Source organism: Melanotaenia boesemani, chromosome 2 (assembly GCF_017639745.1).
Source record: "Melanotaenia boesemani isolate fMelBoe1 chromosome 2, fMelBoe1.pri, whole genome shotgun sequence".
Classification (NCBI taxonomy): Eukaryota; Metazoa; Chordata; class Actinopteri; order Atheriniformes; family Melanotaeniidae; genus Melanotaenia; species Melanotaenia boesemani.
The window spans coordinates 31,266,255-31,284,355 of NC_055683.1; the positions used below are offsets into that span (position 1 = coordinate 31,266,255).

At 39.8% G+C, this 18,101-nt stretch overlaps 1 protein-coding gene across 2 annotated transcripts in view; it reads left to right on the forward strand.

Annotated features, from left to right (window-relative positions):
- The window catches only part of znf385c (zinc finger protein 385C), a 135,653-nt gene that overhangs the window by 93,732 nt on the left and 23,820 nt on the right, over positions 1–18,101 (forward strand). For both annotated transcript variants that reach the window (XM_041976068.1, XM_041976077.1), the window contains one exon: positions 15,923–16,065. In XM_041976068.1, the coding sequence (XP_041832002.1) occupies positions 15,923–16,065 (143 nt within the window). The remainder of the gene's footprint in view (positions 1–15,922; positions 16,066–18,101) is intronic.

Genomic DNA, 18,101 nt, shown 5'->3' on the forward strand with positions numbered 1-18,101 from the left:
CACAGACTGGGAAAAGGGTGGCACACATAAAAAGTCCTTTTGATAAAAAAAAAAAAAAAAAATGCACAAAAATTACAGCCAGTGATATGTCAGTTTTTTGTCAACATTTTTTTCCTCAGATAATCCTGCATTTTATTAGTTTACTGCTCGTTTAATAACACATACACATCCATTCATAACGAAAAAAAAATATTTTGAGCTAAAAACAATGTTTCTTCCCTATTATTAGCTGTTTAAGTTTGCAGTCGCCACATCTGGTGGTTTTATGACTTTTACACCCACTTCATGAAAAGTAAACACTTTGGGAAGACAATTATTGTGACCCACAGACGTATGTGGTGAAATAATGCTGCTCAAATGCTGCGTTATGATCATGAAAATGGATATAGTTGATATGAAACAACATATAGAAGTATAGTACATCACTTTTACTTTGGCTTCTGTGGTTTCCACAGGCAAAGTTCAGTTAAAACTCAATATTTGTTAGAATTTAATTAATTATTCTTGGGGTGGTACCAAAGGGGCCAGTCAGATTTTAGGGGTGGCCTGTGCTCTCCTCCAGGCCACCTTTCTAGCGCCACCCTTTGAAAGAGGCACTTTAGCTTCAAATTCATACTTAAAAAATGTATGCAGTGGAAATACTTCATAAAATTATCTTTGAGAAATAAGTTCATTTGTTATGCTGCTGGCATGGAAACAAATTCAACAGAGTACAAGAGTCTGCAGAAGTTGTTTACAACTCATTCTTCCTCCAACTGTGTTTTCAAACCCTCAAACCAGCACCAATCATCCAATCCCTGTGGGTTTTGAGCATGTGGCCAGTGTGTGCATGAAAACAATTTGAAATAATCACTATCTCTCACCTTAATAAGACTGCCCCAGGAATTGGACTATAGCCTAAACTAACCGTCACCTGGAGTCAGACTGTGTGTTTGTGAAGACTACAGAGTCTTCACAAACACAGGATATAGTGTTGTCTGTCTGGGATTAGCCTAAATTTAGATTTAACCTTAGTATTAATAAACCATTGCATTAATATGAATATTAATGTATATGAAAATTATCAGAATATAGATTTCCCTAACACTCTACTAATCCCTCATCAATGCAGAGTTTAGAGCAGGATGAAAGTGAACCACTAATGCTGCTGTGTTACATTAAAATCCTGTTTCAGATGTAGATATTTGTCAGATGCTAAAACTGGGATATTCGTCCCAGCATGAGTTTTGGAAGCATCCTATTCATGTAGCTCACACAGCAGCAGTCTGAGGCTTCCCACAGGCAGACAGGCAGGAAAAAAGTCTTTGAAAAAATCTCACATGATCAGACCTTAATCTAGTGTGGTGTACAGTATTGACAACTGTGTGTGTGTGTGTGTGTCCATCCATGCCAAATTACTTCAGAGCTTATTATCTGTCTTTTCTTTAGAGTTTCTGAACCATCCTCTGTCCCAATAAGTAGTAACGCTTTGACGCTTGAGGGCACTTCAGCAACTTTCAATCGTGGTTAATCTGTTTTTGATATCTCCCAAGGTCTCTGTGGATGCACAGCTGAGGGAACAAGTAAGGGTTGTTATAGAGATGGGCCATTTGTAGCTGCTATCTCAGAGACGTGGTTCCATTCCCACTTTGCAACCAGAAGAGACAGCTCACTACATCATTCAGCTGTTTGTTATTTTGTCTGAAGCAGGAGCTGACCGAAGAGGAGAAATGTCTGTCTCTTTCCCCAGTTGCCTGAAGGTGAAATCCATTCATCATTTTGCAGGGAACCTGCTTGCTTTTGCATGCATTCTTGCATGTGTGTGTTCATGCAGATGTCCACATCAATATGTGTGCATGAGATGGGAGGCTTTTCCATGGGATATGAGGTGTCACAGACTATTGTTCAGGGTGAGTGAGCCAGATTGAATTCCTGAGATTCAGTTTGGTATTTCATTGGTGTTAAACTAAACAATCCCAGCTTGTGTTTTCTTTTGACATCTGTGACAACAGCCTTTATTCAATCCATTGATCTACCTCTAACCCTGTTACCTTAGCTTTCAGCAGTTATTCTGGTCCTTTTGGCTGTCATGTCTCTCTCTTTTTACAAGTCATTTATTAGCACATCCCAATTTATACATACTGTGCATAAATATTGAGCTTAACTTTATTTCTTTATGCATTGCTAGGAAAACTAGAAACAAGTGCATGGATTATTGAAAAATTTGCAAGCATAAATGAAAATGCAGTAAGTGAAAAATAAACTGTACAAATCGACTCTGCTTGCAATTCAATATTTGGGATGACAACTTTTATTTTTCAACACTGACCCCTGTTAGACCAATTTTCTTGTAATGTTGAGGAATAGTTTTGCAGGCTTCGTCAAGGACATAGAAACCTTTTTTGGCTTGTTGGCTGCCTTTTGTTCTGTTCTCTACCAAGGTAAACACACTGCTTCGGTAATGTTGAGGTTCAGCCTCTGGGGAGGATTCACTACTCCATAAGACCTGTTTCCACAGATTTTTTACTCCAGCTTTTGTGTCATATGGCATAAACTGCAGCCTTTTCTCCCCATTTCCCTTTTTAAAGATGCACTGTGGAACTTTTGCTAATTTTCTCAGTGAAACGCCCTCTTTCTACGGTTAATTTGACATCCGTTATTAATCCTACCTGTACTGTGAGATACAGTGAAAATCAGTCTGATGTTGACTCTCGTCTTATTTCTTGCTCTGTCCCTTACTCTCTTTCTTTTCTGATTTTTGCAATAGTCTGAAGAGTTTTTCTGTACATTTTAGGCAATTCTTGTACCTCAAGACTCCATCTTAGGCTCTATTATATTTTCACTTTATTTACTTTCTCTGGGGTCCATTTTTGAAAAATATATTGTGTATTTTTATTGTTATGCAGACGGCATCCGGATTTATTTGCCTCTAAAATCTGCTGGAGATCAATGTATAGAGAACCTACAGAAATGCTTGTGGGATGGAGATGAATTTCCTCTGTATAAAAAAAATAAAAAAAAAAACCAGAGGTCATTAGAGGAATACTGGCCTGCTGGTAGGATGCAGCAGTGCTATTGGCTCTCTGGACTCATTTACCCGCCCTTTTATTAAAAATCTTGGGGTTGTTTTTTATTTTAACCTCAATTTTGACAGGCATGTCGGTCCAGTCTAGTTTTTATCAACTGAGGCTTATTAGTAAAGTTAAGCTTGTAGTAAAGTCAAGATGGTGGGAGTACATTACTCCACTACTGCCTTCCCTTCACTGGCTGCCTGTCTCTTTTAGAATTTCTTTTAAATTTTTACTTTTGACTTTTAAATGTTTAAATGGTCTGGCACCTCCCTATTTTTCTGAGCTTATGCACTTGTAGAGCTCTAAGATCTGAAGAACAAAGGTGGTTAGTAGTCCCCAGGACTCGACTCGTGACTTTGGGGGACAGAGCTTTTTTCTCAGCAGCCCCTAAACTCTGGAATGGTCTCCCTCTTTCTGTGAAGTCTGTCAGAAACCTGAATGAATTTAAATCTCTTTTAAAAACTTATCTTTTTACATTGGCTATGAACTCCAGAGAGCACGATTCATTAGGCCAGGCTTTGTACTATCTTTTCTCTTTTGTCATTTATTGTTTATTTTATTGTTGTTTGATGTTTTAATTTGTATTATTATTTGACCTGGGCAGCATTTTAGGTATCTCTTGGTATGTAAAAGCGCTAGATAAAGCGCTAGATAAATAAAGTTTGATTTCATTTCATTTCATTTTCCTCTCTACCTTCGATAATGTCTTCCTGCATTTCTTTGCTGAATCAGCCACTGTGGCCGCTCTATGCGGCCAGTGTGTTGATGTTTGCTTGCTAGCGTGCGATGCGGTGCGTAAAGCAAAACTCAGGTGCAACGTCACGCATTATTCTAGAAGAAAAAGTTTGTGTGGTTTCTCTGCATTAAAATGATCCTGGGCAGCCACAGCTCCAGAATTGTGCATAATTAATATCACTGTGCCATCAAACAAGTTTCGGAACTCATAGTTTTGAAATCGGAAAGTTACTTACTGCATCTTTAAAAATTACCGACAGCCCAACTTCCAAAAAGATCTTTTCTGAGGTTTAGATTAACTAGATGGATCAACTGAAAGGCCAGAATCTCTAGGGTCCTGTGTCAAGTCTTTCTGGATTTTTTTTCCTGTTTTTTAACCCCTTAATGCCTAAATTTATATATAATAAAATAAAAAAAGGCAAGGCAGTTTATTTGTATAGCACATTTCATGTACAAGACCATTCAAAGTGCTTTACATAAAACATTAAAAGCATTATAGATGGTGCAAAGAAAGCATTCAGAAGTAGTAAAAGGTAGCAACAAATAGCAAAAAGCACAATATAATTATAAATTACATTAAAATGATAAAAGCAAGATAAGTTAAAAAGAAATCGTGCAGGTTTCATGCATAGGCGCATGAAAACAGAAATGTTTTTTACCTGGATTTAAAAGTGTCTATGTTTGCTAAAAGTTTAAAAACAAAGTAAATACAGAAAAAAAGAATAAGACTAGAATAAATTCATAACAATGAATAAATTAGAAAATGAATAACTGATATAAAATAAATACATAATTAATTGTAAATTTAAAAAATTTATAATTTAATTTGATAAAAAGAAAAAGTGGTTTGCCTAAAAACCCGTTACTGGTAACATTCCTGTGAAAATGGTCAGGGACAAAGACCAAATAAGTGAAAATGCAGTCAATGTCTAAACTAAACTTAAGAAATATTAGAGATTGAATTTTGCTTTGTGGAGCAAAATATTAAAAAAAAAAAAAAAAGCAGGCATGGCTTAAAACTTTTGCACAGTGCTGGGTTTTAGGGTTTTTTTTTGTTTGTTTGTTTGTTTTGTTTTGTTTTGGTTTGTTTTTTTTTTTCATTTCTGGAGCTAGGGGTCAGTGGTACAAAAACTGAAACTGTAGCTAAAGCCGAGGTAATTAATCTTCACCCTGCAATCTAGGATCTCCGTCGCAACTCCCAGTGCTCTCCAGTGAATCTCGGTGACCCATGTTTTTGCTGTTTCTGCGCCAGTTATTAAAAGCCAAGGGAAAGGTTACAGTAAATGCCACTCAGCTGATGTGCAGCTTAGGGCAGATCTTCTCCAACATATGCCATTCTGAATTTCTCTCCTACATTTTGAGAAAGTCATTTCACATCATTTGATTTTTATTTTTTTCATCTTTTAAAACTTACAGCTGCAGCCCAACTTTATTCCCTGCAACTTTCTCTGTAGCTTTAATGAAAGTCTTTCTAAGTCTTTCCTCTTTGCCACAGAATTAAAATAAAAGCATGAAACCCTCAGCCTGCCCATGCACCTGGGTCTGATAAACTGGCAGTTTCCTCTGAATCTTCCCCCCTTCTCCCATCTCCAGTACTGTTCCTCTGAGGTTTCTTTCTCCGCTCCTTCCCTTCCCTTGTCACCACTTTTCTCAGACACCCCGGGCGCTCATCACAGAGGTCACGCACCTGTCGCCTGCTGTAAACAGAGAATGAATAATTCAAAAGTTGGTGCTGGTTGACTGCAACAGCTGATGGTCTCTCTGTGACGAGCAAAGATTTAGCCAAAGGATGCACGCTATAATCCTCAACTTGAATCCCACTAATGAGAAACGCTCTCCAGAGAGTCTGAGGACTCACTCAGAACCAGACTGCATGTCCTTGACCTCTGTGAGAAATAAACTTAGTTTAAAATGGCTGTCTGTAGTGGTGTGAGAAACTTCTACCCAATGCACTGGTTACATAGATGAAAAACCTGACATAGATGATGCTACCATCACTCTTAATAGAGCTACTTCCATTGTTTGTGTCCCACTCTCTAATCCTAAGGTGTCAGCCTACATAAGGAGCTGACCTATAACAAAATCTGGCTATGTTTGAGAGAAATACCCACGCAGAAATTTGAGAAGAATCGGTTGGGACTGCTGGGTAACTGGAGTGATTGGTTTTCACTCCTTATCGCCACCTCAGCACATTTCCAAGATGTACTGTGATACTCAGGAGGGAATTCATTCTAACACACTGACTGCAGGCTCACCTGCTCACACCACACATACAACTGCCACTATTGCCTCCACCCATCCATCCATCCTCTTCCAGCAGTCCTCTTCCCGGTCTTTTAATCAAGTGAAATCCTGCCGGTCGGTGTTAACTCTGGAATCCTGTTATGGCTTCGCTCCACCAAACACCTGCACTGGTTCTGATAAGAACCCTTATCTGCTCAGTCCCACGTCTCCTCTCTGCACCCAAGGAGAACAGAAGGGTCCTACAGCAGGAGTGGAAGGTATATAACGCTACCGATGGTGGCCACATTGATTGTTTTTTAAACCACATCCTCTCATGTTTGAATGGGTTTGGAAGCACAAGGACGGTGGTAGCTGCAGCAATGGAGTGGAGTGTCAAGTCTTTTGCTGTGGTGAAGTTTTCCTATTTAAAAACGTCCCAGCTGCTTGGATTGGGTGTGCCGTCTACAATGCAGTGCCTCATAAGAATCATTTCTTTATGCACTTCTCCCATCTTTGTAATTAAACATGAGGAATGAGAGGAGACATCTGCATGCCAGCACTTTGAGGAGAGGAGGAAGGAGACAACAAAGGGCAGAGCAGCTTCTTACGAAGGCTTGGCAATTTGCAGTTTGCAGCTGTTTTCCTTCAGAAAGCTTGTCAAATGGTTTGTCCTCTCTCAGCCTAGAAGTGCCTCACAAACCAGTCACTGATTTTTCAGCTGGTGCTGGTTAGAGGCTGATGTTTGGCACATGATGACACTTTGCCTCCTTTGTAAAGATTTGTTGACTGGGCCTGGAGCTGCATCCTCTCCTCCATTAACAGGAATTTAGATGTGATAAGAGACATATTATTTGGTGATCAGTAGGGTCAATGAGATGACAGTTGTCTTTTCAGGGTGGCACATCATATGTTGTATTGTATGCTTTCTGCACACAGTCCATGCATGCATCTACAAAAGAGGGGTGGAAATTTTATGCAAATACTAAGCAGTTTTTCCCTCATGTTTACTTGTTTCTTGGCATTTTCCCACCGTTGTGTCACCTTTGTTAAGCTGCATATGCTGTGCAGGATTGAAAATCAAATGAGTCTAATGGGTCCACAAGGCATGGTGCTGTGACCTGTAAATTAAGTCCCACAGATGTGCTTCTGTAGATTAATCTTCTTGCTCATGAGCAATTATTCTGGCAGTGATGCTGAGGCATGAGGCTAATTTGAAACAATTACAGCTCAGGTTGGGCAAAATTAGCTAGTTAAATTCCCAAGGCCACTCCTGATTGAGACTGAGGACATTTTAAAAAGCAACTTGAGGTAATTGTTTTTTAACATCAGCTCATCCTTTAGCAAACCAGTAACTTGGAAACTTTCTAGTTCAAACCATTTGATAGATTTTGTCTGCTTTCAGCCAACAATGATATTAATCTGGATTTTGTATGCGTATGTGACAGATTTAAATTATCTATGAACCTATGCATCATTTTTTTTTCTTGTTACTCTATCTACATTATATAAGGTGAGCAAATGTATGCATGAGCACTGCACTCATCCTCACAGCTGATGCCACATCGGTTCCTCTTCTGTAACCCTCCTGCAACTTCATTCCTGTTTCTCAAATAATATAAGAGCTGCCCTCCACATCCCTGCTATGTGGAAGCATTAAAGATAAAAAAAAAAAAAAAAAGCCCTACAGCCACGACTTAAAAAGAACAGGAAAGATTTGTCTTTTTATAGCAGCACATATTTCCATTAAGAGTTTTAATTGGCTGTAGACACATGCCTGAAAGCAGAATTTAAATTCGGTGTATTATAAGACACATCTAAAACAAAAACCTGGAAAGAGGGAGTGGGTGGAAAAACAAATTAATGGATTTAGATGATCAACGGGTCATTTGATTAAAGAAAGAAAAAGTCTGCTATGAAAAGTAATTTCGACTTGTTTGGGAGAGACTCTTTTGCATAACAATAAATGCAATAATATATAAGTAATGCAGAGTTTATTTTTCCCTGCAAGCAGTTTTCCATTGTTATTTGTATAAATAAAAGGAAGATTCTTTACCTGCAATGCCTACAAATCTCACTATTTGCAACTGTTCATCTATATCATAGCGAGCTATAGAGAGCTTTTATCCTCTGCTTTTTGTAATGCAGAGTTTGGTTGGCGAGGAACTTAAGCAAGGATATTTCTACTGTGTTTAACTATGGCTACACTTCCTTTCTATGTTCCTATAATAGCCTCATAACCACTGTTTTGTCTGCATCATAGTATCTGAGTGAATGTTTTTTTATCCCTCGCTCCTTTCATCTCCTCATTTGGGGGGAGTTAAATTTAGAAAGCAACCTCTGTCTTGAGCATATTTGCTCCTGTAAATCTCACCCTCCTCCTCCAAGGATCCTGCCAGCCTAGCTCACCTACCATATCTAATCAATTTATAATGAGTTGTCACAGTCAGCATGACGGCTGTGTGATGCTTGGTTGGCCAGCCTGATATTTATTCATGTAAAAAACGATGTTGTACTTAGTGCCACTTACACAAATGACTCAATTTGCTGTGGAAGTGAAGCTCATCTAAGTTCCTGTCAGTCCCGCTGCACTTCAACTTTTTCCATATGTTTGGGAACGGCACAAGTTTGAAGTAGTTTTTCTAATCGTTTTTTTATTTTTGACATGACATTGTTAGATGGCAGTGCTAGTTATGGTAATGATTTTGGACCGGAGGGCTTATTTTGACTTTCATGTGGATGTTTGAATTGTTTTTTAACTTTTTTAACACTGAGAGTTCCTTCTGTTTTTATTTAGTTCATAAGATCTAACAGCCATCATTATCTGCAAACCAAAGGAAAAGTCTGACTGACTCATTTTTGAGCTTGAAAGTAGAAAATTGAAATGATGTTTCTCTTGTGATTTTCTCTTCTTCCCCAATTTATCAACACATTAAACTTCTGTGTAAAGCTGCAGCTGCAGAACAATGACTGGCCATCGGCACCATCAGCATAGATTAATGTGTTTCGTACTCCCTTTCTCTGCTTGCTTTTTCCTGTGTAGCATCAGGAGTCAGTCGCATCTCTCTTTCTTGCCTGTAGCCAGCTGCCTGGTAGGGCTTCACAGTGGGGAAGCTGAGCAATTTGTTTCTGGATGGCTCCAGGCTTATCGACTCTGCTTGACAGATGGGCCTCGCCACTGCTCAGGTTGGGTTCGGTAGCAACGCGCCGCATACTGCTTGCCTGACAGAACTCATTATAGACACACGCCAGGAGAAGAAGCATCTCCACGAGGTCCTGTTACAGAGCACTGCTGAGCCACAAACTGTAGACCTAACCCTGCTGCTAAAAACTTCTTTGTATTTTAAAGTAAAATGTAAAAATTTGTTATTGGGTCAAACTTGCTGTCAAAACACAGATTTAATGATTTGATGCAACGTTAATAGTAAGATAAATTAAACTAGGGATAATGAAGATCGTTTTAGGGTCACACTCTGCCTTTAACCTTGTAATTCATTCAAGCCAGTAACTCACAGTAAACTTTGTGTCTTTGGCTGATGAGGCAATGTCGCTGCTGATGCCAGAGGCTGTACGTTGATCCAATTTAAACCTCAATGTCAGGTCGTATTTTATTTATAGCCCATCAATTAGCCTGTTCTTCTATCCAATCTGTGATGAAGCATCACAAGGATATGTCATCAAATTCTTCTCCATATTCATCTCTTTTTTTGTATTTTATTATTTGTATACTGTAATCTTTAATGAGACTCTGCAGGACAGTAAGGGATGAACACAGGTGAGGTTTGGAGGGTGACAGAGAGGTCATTTCAACAAATTCATTTTCTCTGAGTAAATTCTCAGAAATTACACTTGAAAAAGGGGATCATTATAAAAAGAAAAACAAAATGAAATGATCTCTGTTCCTGAGAGTGCTCCATTTTCCGTCATGGGTCAAACTGTGCTTAGCCTTGCATATAATCAGGCCACATGGAGCAGCCTGGCACCTTCTGCAATTCAGAGCGAAAGGAGGGCAAAACTCCTTACTACATATGAGAGACTTTTTAAAAAGATTAGCTCAAAATAGTTTCACAGACAGCAAGTGGTCATACTGAGATGAAATATAATCCTCGGAAAATTCTTTACAGGCTTATTAAACATCAGCTCAAGTATATCTGCTTGAAATATCCCTGTAGACGTAGATTTTTTTGGATCACGGATAGCTTTTAGCAAGTCAAACAGATTCACACAGTAGAAGCAAATAGACTCATTTATGTTCTTGAAGTGAACACACAGACACCAAGAAAAGGAAACAGGGCACTCCCCTGTGCTCAAATATTTCTTTCACATATTTATAGCTTATACTATGTCTGCCGGCTGTGCACACTTTGAAATACAAACCGACATGTGCAGCATACACAGATATTAACTTACACACTTGAGTAGACAATACAGCGTGGCAGGCGAGTGACCCAGAAAAAAACAGCAAATATGTAACATAAATAAACAACTTTAAAAGCAAGATGTAAGAACGCAGTTGCAACTCCTGCACTCTTTAACGTAACCAGTCCCATCAGATCTTATTCTGAACTCAGGTTTACAGATTGTCATTGGGCTTTAAAAGGTTGGAGCACGGAAGTGAGCGAGGAACGGTTGTGCAAAAGATGCCGGTTTGTAATTAAAACTGATTGTGGTTAATGTTCTCTGTCTGTGCTGTAATAATTCCCACAATGGTCCTTACACCACCTGCTGTTGAAGATGAAGCTAATTGGCTGTTAAGAGTTACTTTTCTTTCTCTAAGTGAAGTACATTTGGACATTCAACAGCAAAGCAATGTCATTTTTTGACGTTAAACAGCCATGAGCTTACAATCTGCCATAAGGCCAATTTGCATTTTTCATGGCTTTTTCTGTCCTATACCTCTCTAAAAGTGTTCGTTTGGTTCATTGCAACAAAATAAAAATATATAGAGAGAGTTGTATTAGCTGACTCTTGCGGTGCTGTCAGATCCAGTCCCATCACCTCGTGGTCTGAGGCAGGGCAGCAGCCGCTGGAAGGTTTGTAGGGCAGCTTGAGAGGTTAGTGTAACAACAGTGTGACAGATGCACAATGAGCACCTCTCTGTTGCAACTTGAGTATGCATGTCAGGACCTGTCTTTATACTATCACTTTATGGGATATGAAGACTGCATCTTCAAAGAGAAATTATTCTGTTCTCTTGGCAAATGAACAAACAGTCATCCATACGGTTAAAGCTAAATATGCACATGTTCCACCTACACTTATTGCTCATCATTTCCCTTGCAAATTCAACACAGTGAAGTTTAGGTGTGTAGATATTCATTATCCCAGCTGGATAATTAGATCAGAAGCTTAATGATGAAGGTCTAACTGGCAGACTGACTGTCACTCTGCAGGTGATCACAGCTGAGCATCAGAGATGTGGTGCATGTGCCAAAAAAATCAGCAGGAATCAGAAGAAATCCTGTTAAAAAAATCTTTTTTCCCAGTAGAATAATTGAAGTAGAAGAACGACAGAGTCCAGCATGTATATAATAATTGTAACTGTGTTTGAATTCCAGAGCAGATCCTTGATGATGAGGGTTGAACTGATTCTCCAGCTGTTACTAAGCAGGAGTCACAGCTGAGCAGTAAAAATGTGGTGCATGATGTCCAAAATTCAGCAGGAATCAGCATTTTAAAACACAAAAGGCAGAGCTCCAACACTCCAATTCTTCTCTACATATAAAAACAGACAATTTTGGTGTTATCTTTTAAAATTTCATTATGTTTAATTTTCTGCCAGGTTTTATAAAAAAAAAATGCTAAATTAAAGTCATTGGTGTTTTCTTTTACTTTTTTTTTTTTTTGTTTTGTTTGTTTTGTTTGTTTTTTTCCTTTCATTAAAACAGTAGATATAAAACTATGATGGTCCTCAGTTTCACAGTATAATGGTGTCTTTCTGTGTCTGTGGTCTACAATATTGGGCCAATATTTGTGCCAGGCTGGAGTCTAGTCAAAAGTGATGCATTTGTCCAGTCAGATTGTGGAGAGCTTATGTGATCTGGCACCTTTTTTACATGAATTTACCCTGAGGAAAAGAAGGTAGAGAGCATGTCACCCAACTCCAAGACCCTGCTGTGCCAGCAACTATCCCACACAAGAATAATAGATCAGAAACAGAAAGGCTTTTTTTCTTCTTCTTTTCAACCTTCTTTTCTCCTTCTTTTGCTGTTCAGCTGTAGTAAAATGCAGAGCAGGGAGGTGAGATGGGGGGTGGGGGTTGACTTTAAGAAAAGTGAGTTTGCTAATAGTAAACAGAGGAACAGGAGCAATGACGAGAATAACTGTGGGAGGGTTAAACAGCTAATTCTAGGATAGCGGAAGAGGGATAGCTCAGCAAGTCTGCTTGTGTACATTTGAATTAATTTTTTTCTTAGATGAGCATGTAGAAAATACATGAAAATTCAATGTTTGAATTCCATGGCTCGGATGCAGCACACACTCACATCTAAGTAGATGCAATGTGACGGTTGCTGTTGTGTAACCAAGCCCAGTGAGTCATGAGAGGGAGGAATGTGTTGTTGTGATGGGTGGAGGAGGAGGCCAGCCTTTAGGAAGGACTGGCAGAGACAGTCAGATCCGTTAGCAAAGTCATCTGGAAGAGGGAGAAAGAGGCTGGACATTTGGTTTCAGGCCATGCCTCAACTGTATGTGGTTGTCTGGACGCCGGGCCACAAGTGAGGCATAAATAAATCTGACCCTTGATGCAGACATAACTCTGGTCAGAGCTAGCATATGTGCACATAACCACATACACATGCAAACACATATGTGCAAAAGCACATGACATTTTTAAGTCAGTGGGAAATGACGCAGAGTGATGGGAGGGAACCAGAATAAGCAAGCTGAAATAACATCCATCTTCCAGAATCACTCACTAACACATACAGAAATGCAAAAACGGAGCTTCAGTTTGCTTTAATCTGTACTCCCACTAGAATCAAACACAATATGTGCCAAGTGCAAAATTATACCTAGTTTGATTTTTTCTGTGTATATGTGTGTGTTGTGTGACTGTGTTTATATTGACTTCCTCCTCGCCCCGGGAGCTATTTGTTTTCAGGGATGCGTAGGCAGTTTTGTTTGTATGTGTTTTTCTGTGAGTATGATATTCGCCTAGTACATGCGGGCTAAGCACACACACTTCCACGCTCACTGTCGTACATGCCTGAATATCAGGCTGTGCCTCAGTGGCAGTGTTATCATCCAAAGAGGCAAACAGCCAGCCCATGATTTAATAAGCTGCCTAGGGAGTCACAGAGAGGTGGGAAAGCACTATCAACTGATAACTGTCCTCCCTGCAAACCCATCTTTTTCCTCTGATAGCCCAGCCAAGAGAAGACTCGGCTTCTCCTTGCTTTTTATGTGAATGTGCATGTTGTGTGTGGGAGCGTTCTCCTGCCGGCTGCTGCCCACGTGTCTGTAGGCTGCGTCCATGCTGTGCTGCTTCACTCTGGGTGTCAGACAGACAGCAGAGGAGAGCCCACACATGGCAAAGGGAGGCCTGATCCTGACGCTGAGGAACATATGCTCAGAGCTTCAGTGCTATAGAGCCCCCCACCCCTACCCACTGACCAAACACACACACACACACCTTGCATCATGGCTTCCAATTCAGTCAAGTGGGAGAAAGTCATGGCCCAGAGCTCTGATAGATTCTCAATCTTTCACTCTGTTCTGCTCTTCACACAAGCCAAACAACAGCATCATCACCCTAACACAATCTTGACAGCAATTCCAAGAAAAGAAGAGACTACCATGATGCCACAACAAACAAGAAAAACACTCCAGAAAATTTTGGAGAGCAACTGCTGTGCTCATTTTGATGGCTTCTGTTGTTTTTATTTTTTTATTTATTTGAGATGGCTTTGTAACCATTTTAGCAGTCTGGGTAAATTCTTCATGGAATAGCTTTATTTTTTATCCAATCTATTCCAACCTATAAAAAAATGAGTCTAAAGCCAGGGGAATATGTGTTTTTTGTAGACAGATAACAAATTTGAGTGTCATTTTTTTGATTTACTAAGGTGACTCACAACTACTGTTGGACCATTAAGGACCTTCAGTTTCACATACGGCTTTACTGTGCAGACATACCTGCAAAATGTAAAAACATTCCTGCATCCTCACTGCTAGATTGTTAGAGGTTTGCATGGTGGGCAGGTGAAATTTATATTGAATATTTAAGCCACAAGCAAACAAGCATATGTTTTGCAGGGAAAAAATGTGAAGACTTTAATGAAATTTAACACTTTTCAGACTATGAATGTTAAGCAAAGGGGATTATTTTTGCTTTGGAGTTTGTTTGTTTTTTGCAGCAAAGGAATTAGACATTTCCCCCACTAACCTGAATAACTCAGTAAAATATAAAGAAGCTAATGTTACACTATACATCACACTGTCTGTACAAAAATGAAAGAAAAGAAAAATCTAAAATTAAGATGGTGGCCTCAGCGTGAAGAAAATGGCACTAAATACACCAAAATAAATAGTAAATGTCAAGAGAAACAAGATGATTTTGTTTCTATGCCGCTTTTGTCCACTGACTTGAATGTGATTGAAAACTTATTAATAGATTTCTACAGATGACCCAGAGATCTCACAGAACTGAAAGCCCTTTGCAGGAAGACTAAAATTCCTCCACAGAAATGTATTTGCTGCTACAAAAAGAGTTTAAAAGCGGTTATGCTCACCAATGAGGGCATTAAAGACACCTAACACTGTAGTTTGTGCATCTGCCCGTCCTTCAGACCTGTGTGATGTAAATTTTGTCATTGTGTTGAATTTTGTCATCATTAGGTCCATCTTCAGTCTTATGAGTGTAGCGTATGTATTTGTAATCAGTGCAGAATGCATTAATTTCTATTAAATAAATAAATTAAATGAATGAACAATCAGTCAAATAGATGGGAGACAGAAGACCAACATGGATTTCTACTCTGAAGAGAGATTACAAGCCCATGTAACATCACCTGACAAATGGATTTTGAACACAACCTTCGTCAGAATTCTGGTAATTTAATACACACACATACAAAAATCAGGCTAATACCCAGCCTTATTCAAGGTGACCATGTAGAGTCCCTAATATGCTTGCAATCCTCTTCCTATATATGTAATTTAGACAATATAAGTAATGCAAAAGGAAAAAACAGGGAGGTAAATTTAAAAGAAAAAAAAAGTGTAATTTTCATCTTAATGCCTTTTGCCTTCAGGTAATTGATTATTGCAGTGTTTTAGTGAGGCTAGGCAGTTGTTTTTTATTATTCATTGTTGTTACACACAGTAGTGTAACCACATCTCTGTCTATGTGTGTATTGCGCAAGAGCTCAAATGATAGGCATACTTTGGGGCGGCCACGGTGACCCGCAGCTGACACCGATGATTGATCCTGGTGCTGGAATAAGTGCCTGCGCATCGCTGAGCGCGCCGGTCCACTGAAATGCAGCCAGGCGGAAAATTAGAAATCTCTTCATCCCTGGTCCATTTGAAATCCGATATCTCCCATCTTCCTTTCATGCAGACACCTTTCCTCGGCCAATAAATCAGTAATTAAATGATGTATTTATGTGTATGCGTGTACATGTGGGACAGGTGTGTGCCCTTGAGGGATAAGACTGCACAGTTGGGGCTCCTAAATCTCTGGTAAAATTTCAAATCCCTCAAATTGCACATGTAACCTACCTTTTGTCTACATTAAAAAGAAACAAGCATACATGTGTATGTTTTGTACATTGTGTGCTGAGTGTCAGCCGAATGTGTAATTGTGCCTCTGGTCTTCTTTGATCTCTCCATTTGACCTTTTGAAAGCCATCTTGACATATTATCATCACCTAATGTTTCTTTACTCCTAACGTTTGTCTCATTGTGTTGTCCAGGTACATCAGCCCAGGGCAGCCCTCTTCTTGCCTCTCTCCCTGTGCCAGGACGGCCTCTGCAGCCTCAGCTCGACCTCAAACACCTCCTGCCCTTCAGGCTCAATGGATCCTCCCCTCTTAGCCTCTTCCCTAACTTCAACACAGTGAGTTCAACGTCATGAAACTATCACCTAGAAAGAAATGGAAATGAAAATGAAAGGGGAATAAATGACTTTTAGGAGCAAGATATTTTTGCAGCATTAAAGATCTCCAGCCAAGCCTGAGATGCCTGTAAATAATGTGGTGGATAAAGCAAAAATATTTTGTGAATAGGTAAATCATTTTTCCTGCAGTGGATAATATTGTGGTAACATGCTGGGTTTTTTTTTTTTTTTTTTTATCTCACGGAAGATTAAAATAGGCAGTGTGTTTCAGTTATTTATTGGGACTGGTATTTATTTAAATATCATTTCTATTGTCCACTGTAGACAGGTCCGGTTACGCCAGGATTAACATAACAAATTATTTTTCTTTAATCATGCAATTTAATCCTCATAAGATTGATATCAGGATGATAGTTAAAATGATTACTTTAATTCTAGCCACTGGGTTATCCTCTTTAGCATCGTCTGCCCTGCCAGACAACTAGCTCAGATTTAGGATTTATTCTTATTCAGGCTGTGTTTCACCATTCAGCACAGCTGGTGTCGTTTCAGCATCAGCATATACAGATGAGACCCCTATTACTTGTTTTCAACATCACCAGCAAACCGTTTGGTGCCTCAGCTCTGATGCTTACCTCGCCTTTGTGCTTAGAATTAAAAGCTTGTGTCTTTGATCTTTTACTTGCCAACACTATGCACATTGTCACTGTGTGTGTGTGCAGGCACTTCTGATTTCTTTTGATCCTAGTTTATATACCCTGTATGTGTGTATTAAAGCCGCTCCTTTCATTGCACTGTGAAACTATCTCCACTTCTATGGTCTATAAATGGAGCATAAGCTTTTCAAACTGAGCAAAAACAGGTAGGATGAGACAGGGTGAGGAAAGGAGAGAGGGAGGATGCAGACATCTGGCTGGTTCTTTACAGTGGAGGACATGTGTGAGGGGGTGGATGAGACATAAACGTTTGCTGTATGATGAGCATGTAGGGGGTTGCCAACCTCTGATGTAAAAAGTTCAGTGTATTCATTTGTTCTGCCGCCCACCATACTGCCTTGCGGAGGGCTGAGTGTGCTTGCAGCAAAGGCAGAATGGTAAACACTCACTCTTCTCACACCTTCATATATTTATATTAGTGGTGCAGGCAGTGGGGCAGGTCTCTGGTCAGTGTTTTGTCTGTGTTTTGCTTTGAGAAAATTGCTATTTCTACTCTCAGACCGGTGTGTGTTCCCTACAGCTCTGTTAAAAATAATTTGTGGCAGCCACTGTTTAAAGTACTGTTTTATGTCGGCACATTATGCTTCCGTTTCAAATAAATAACAGTAGTAAAAAAGTAAAAGGTGTTGCAGATGAAATACGCAGCAGATTAAGGATGAATGCAGCAAGCTGGTACAAAGGAGACAGAATTTAGAGTTTGGAATTTACCACAACCAGGATGCAGAAATTGTGATAAGCATGGAAATAACATCAAATCAGTGTCGCTTCAGTCCCAGGAGGAGATGATTAGCCTCCCGTAACACACTGTCTGACGGTGCAGCTGTGGCATTAATCACAAAGTCCATTGAACTGGGAGCTCCAGGTTCTCTCAGTCTTGATAAGGCACATGTTGTACCAGGCGTGTGGAGGAGGCGGGAGGAGATGAATGCACCTGTCTCCAAAACCAAATATCCTCCAGTTGCCTTGGTGTCCCTTCTTACATCCTCCCCCACCTCAACCCCTCCTTATCTCTCTGTGTGTCTCTTTTTCTCCAACTATCCTGAAACTCCATCACAGACTCAGCCGCCTGATGCAGGATAAGTTCTGTCTGCACATAGACGGTGGGGGAGAACCAAGTACTTGGACAAAAGAAGCATTTATAGCAGTCGGTTCAGGATGGCTGCAAACAGACAATGGGCACATTCTTTACCTCCTAAAACAAATAGTTGTGTGCAGCCTGCCCTGGTAAGGTGGGCAGAGGGCAGCAGGATAGGGAGATCTGGGTTTCTGTGGACAGGATCATGCAGCTGGTTGAGACAAAAGTCAGTTGCTCCCAGAGGT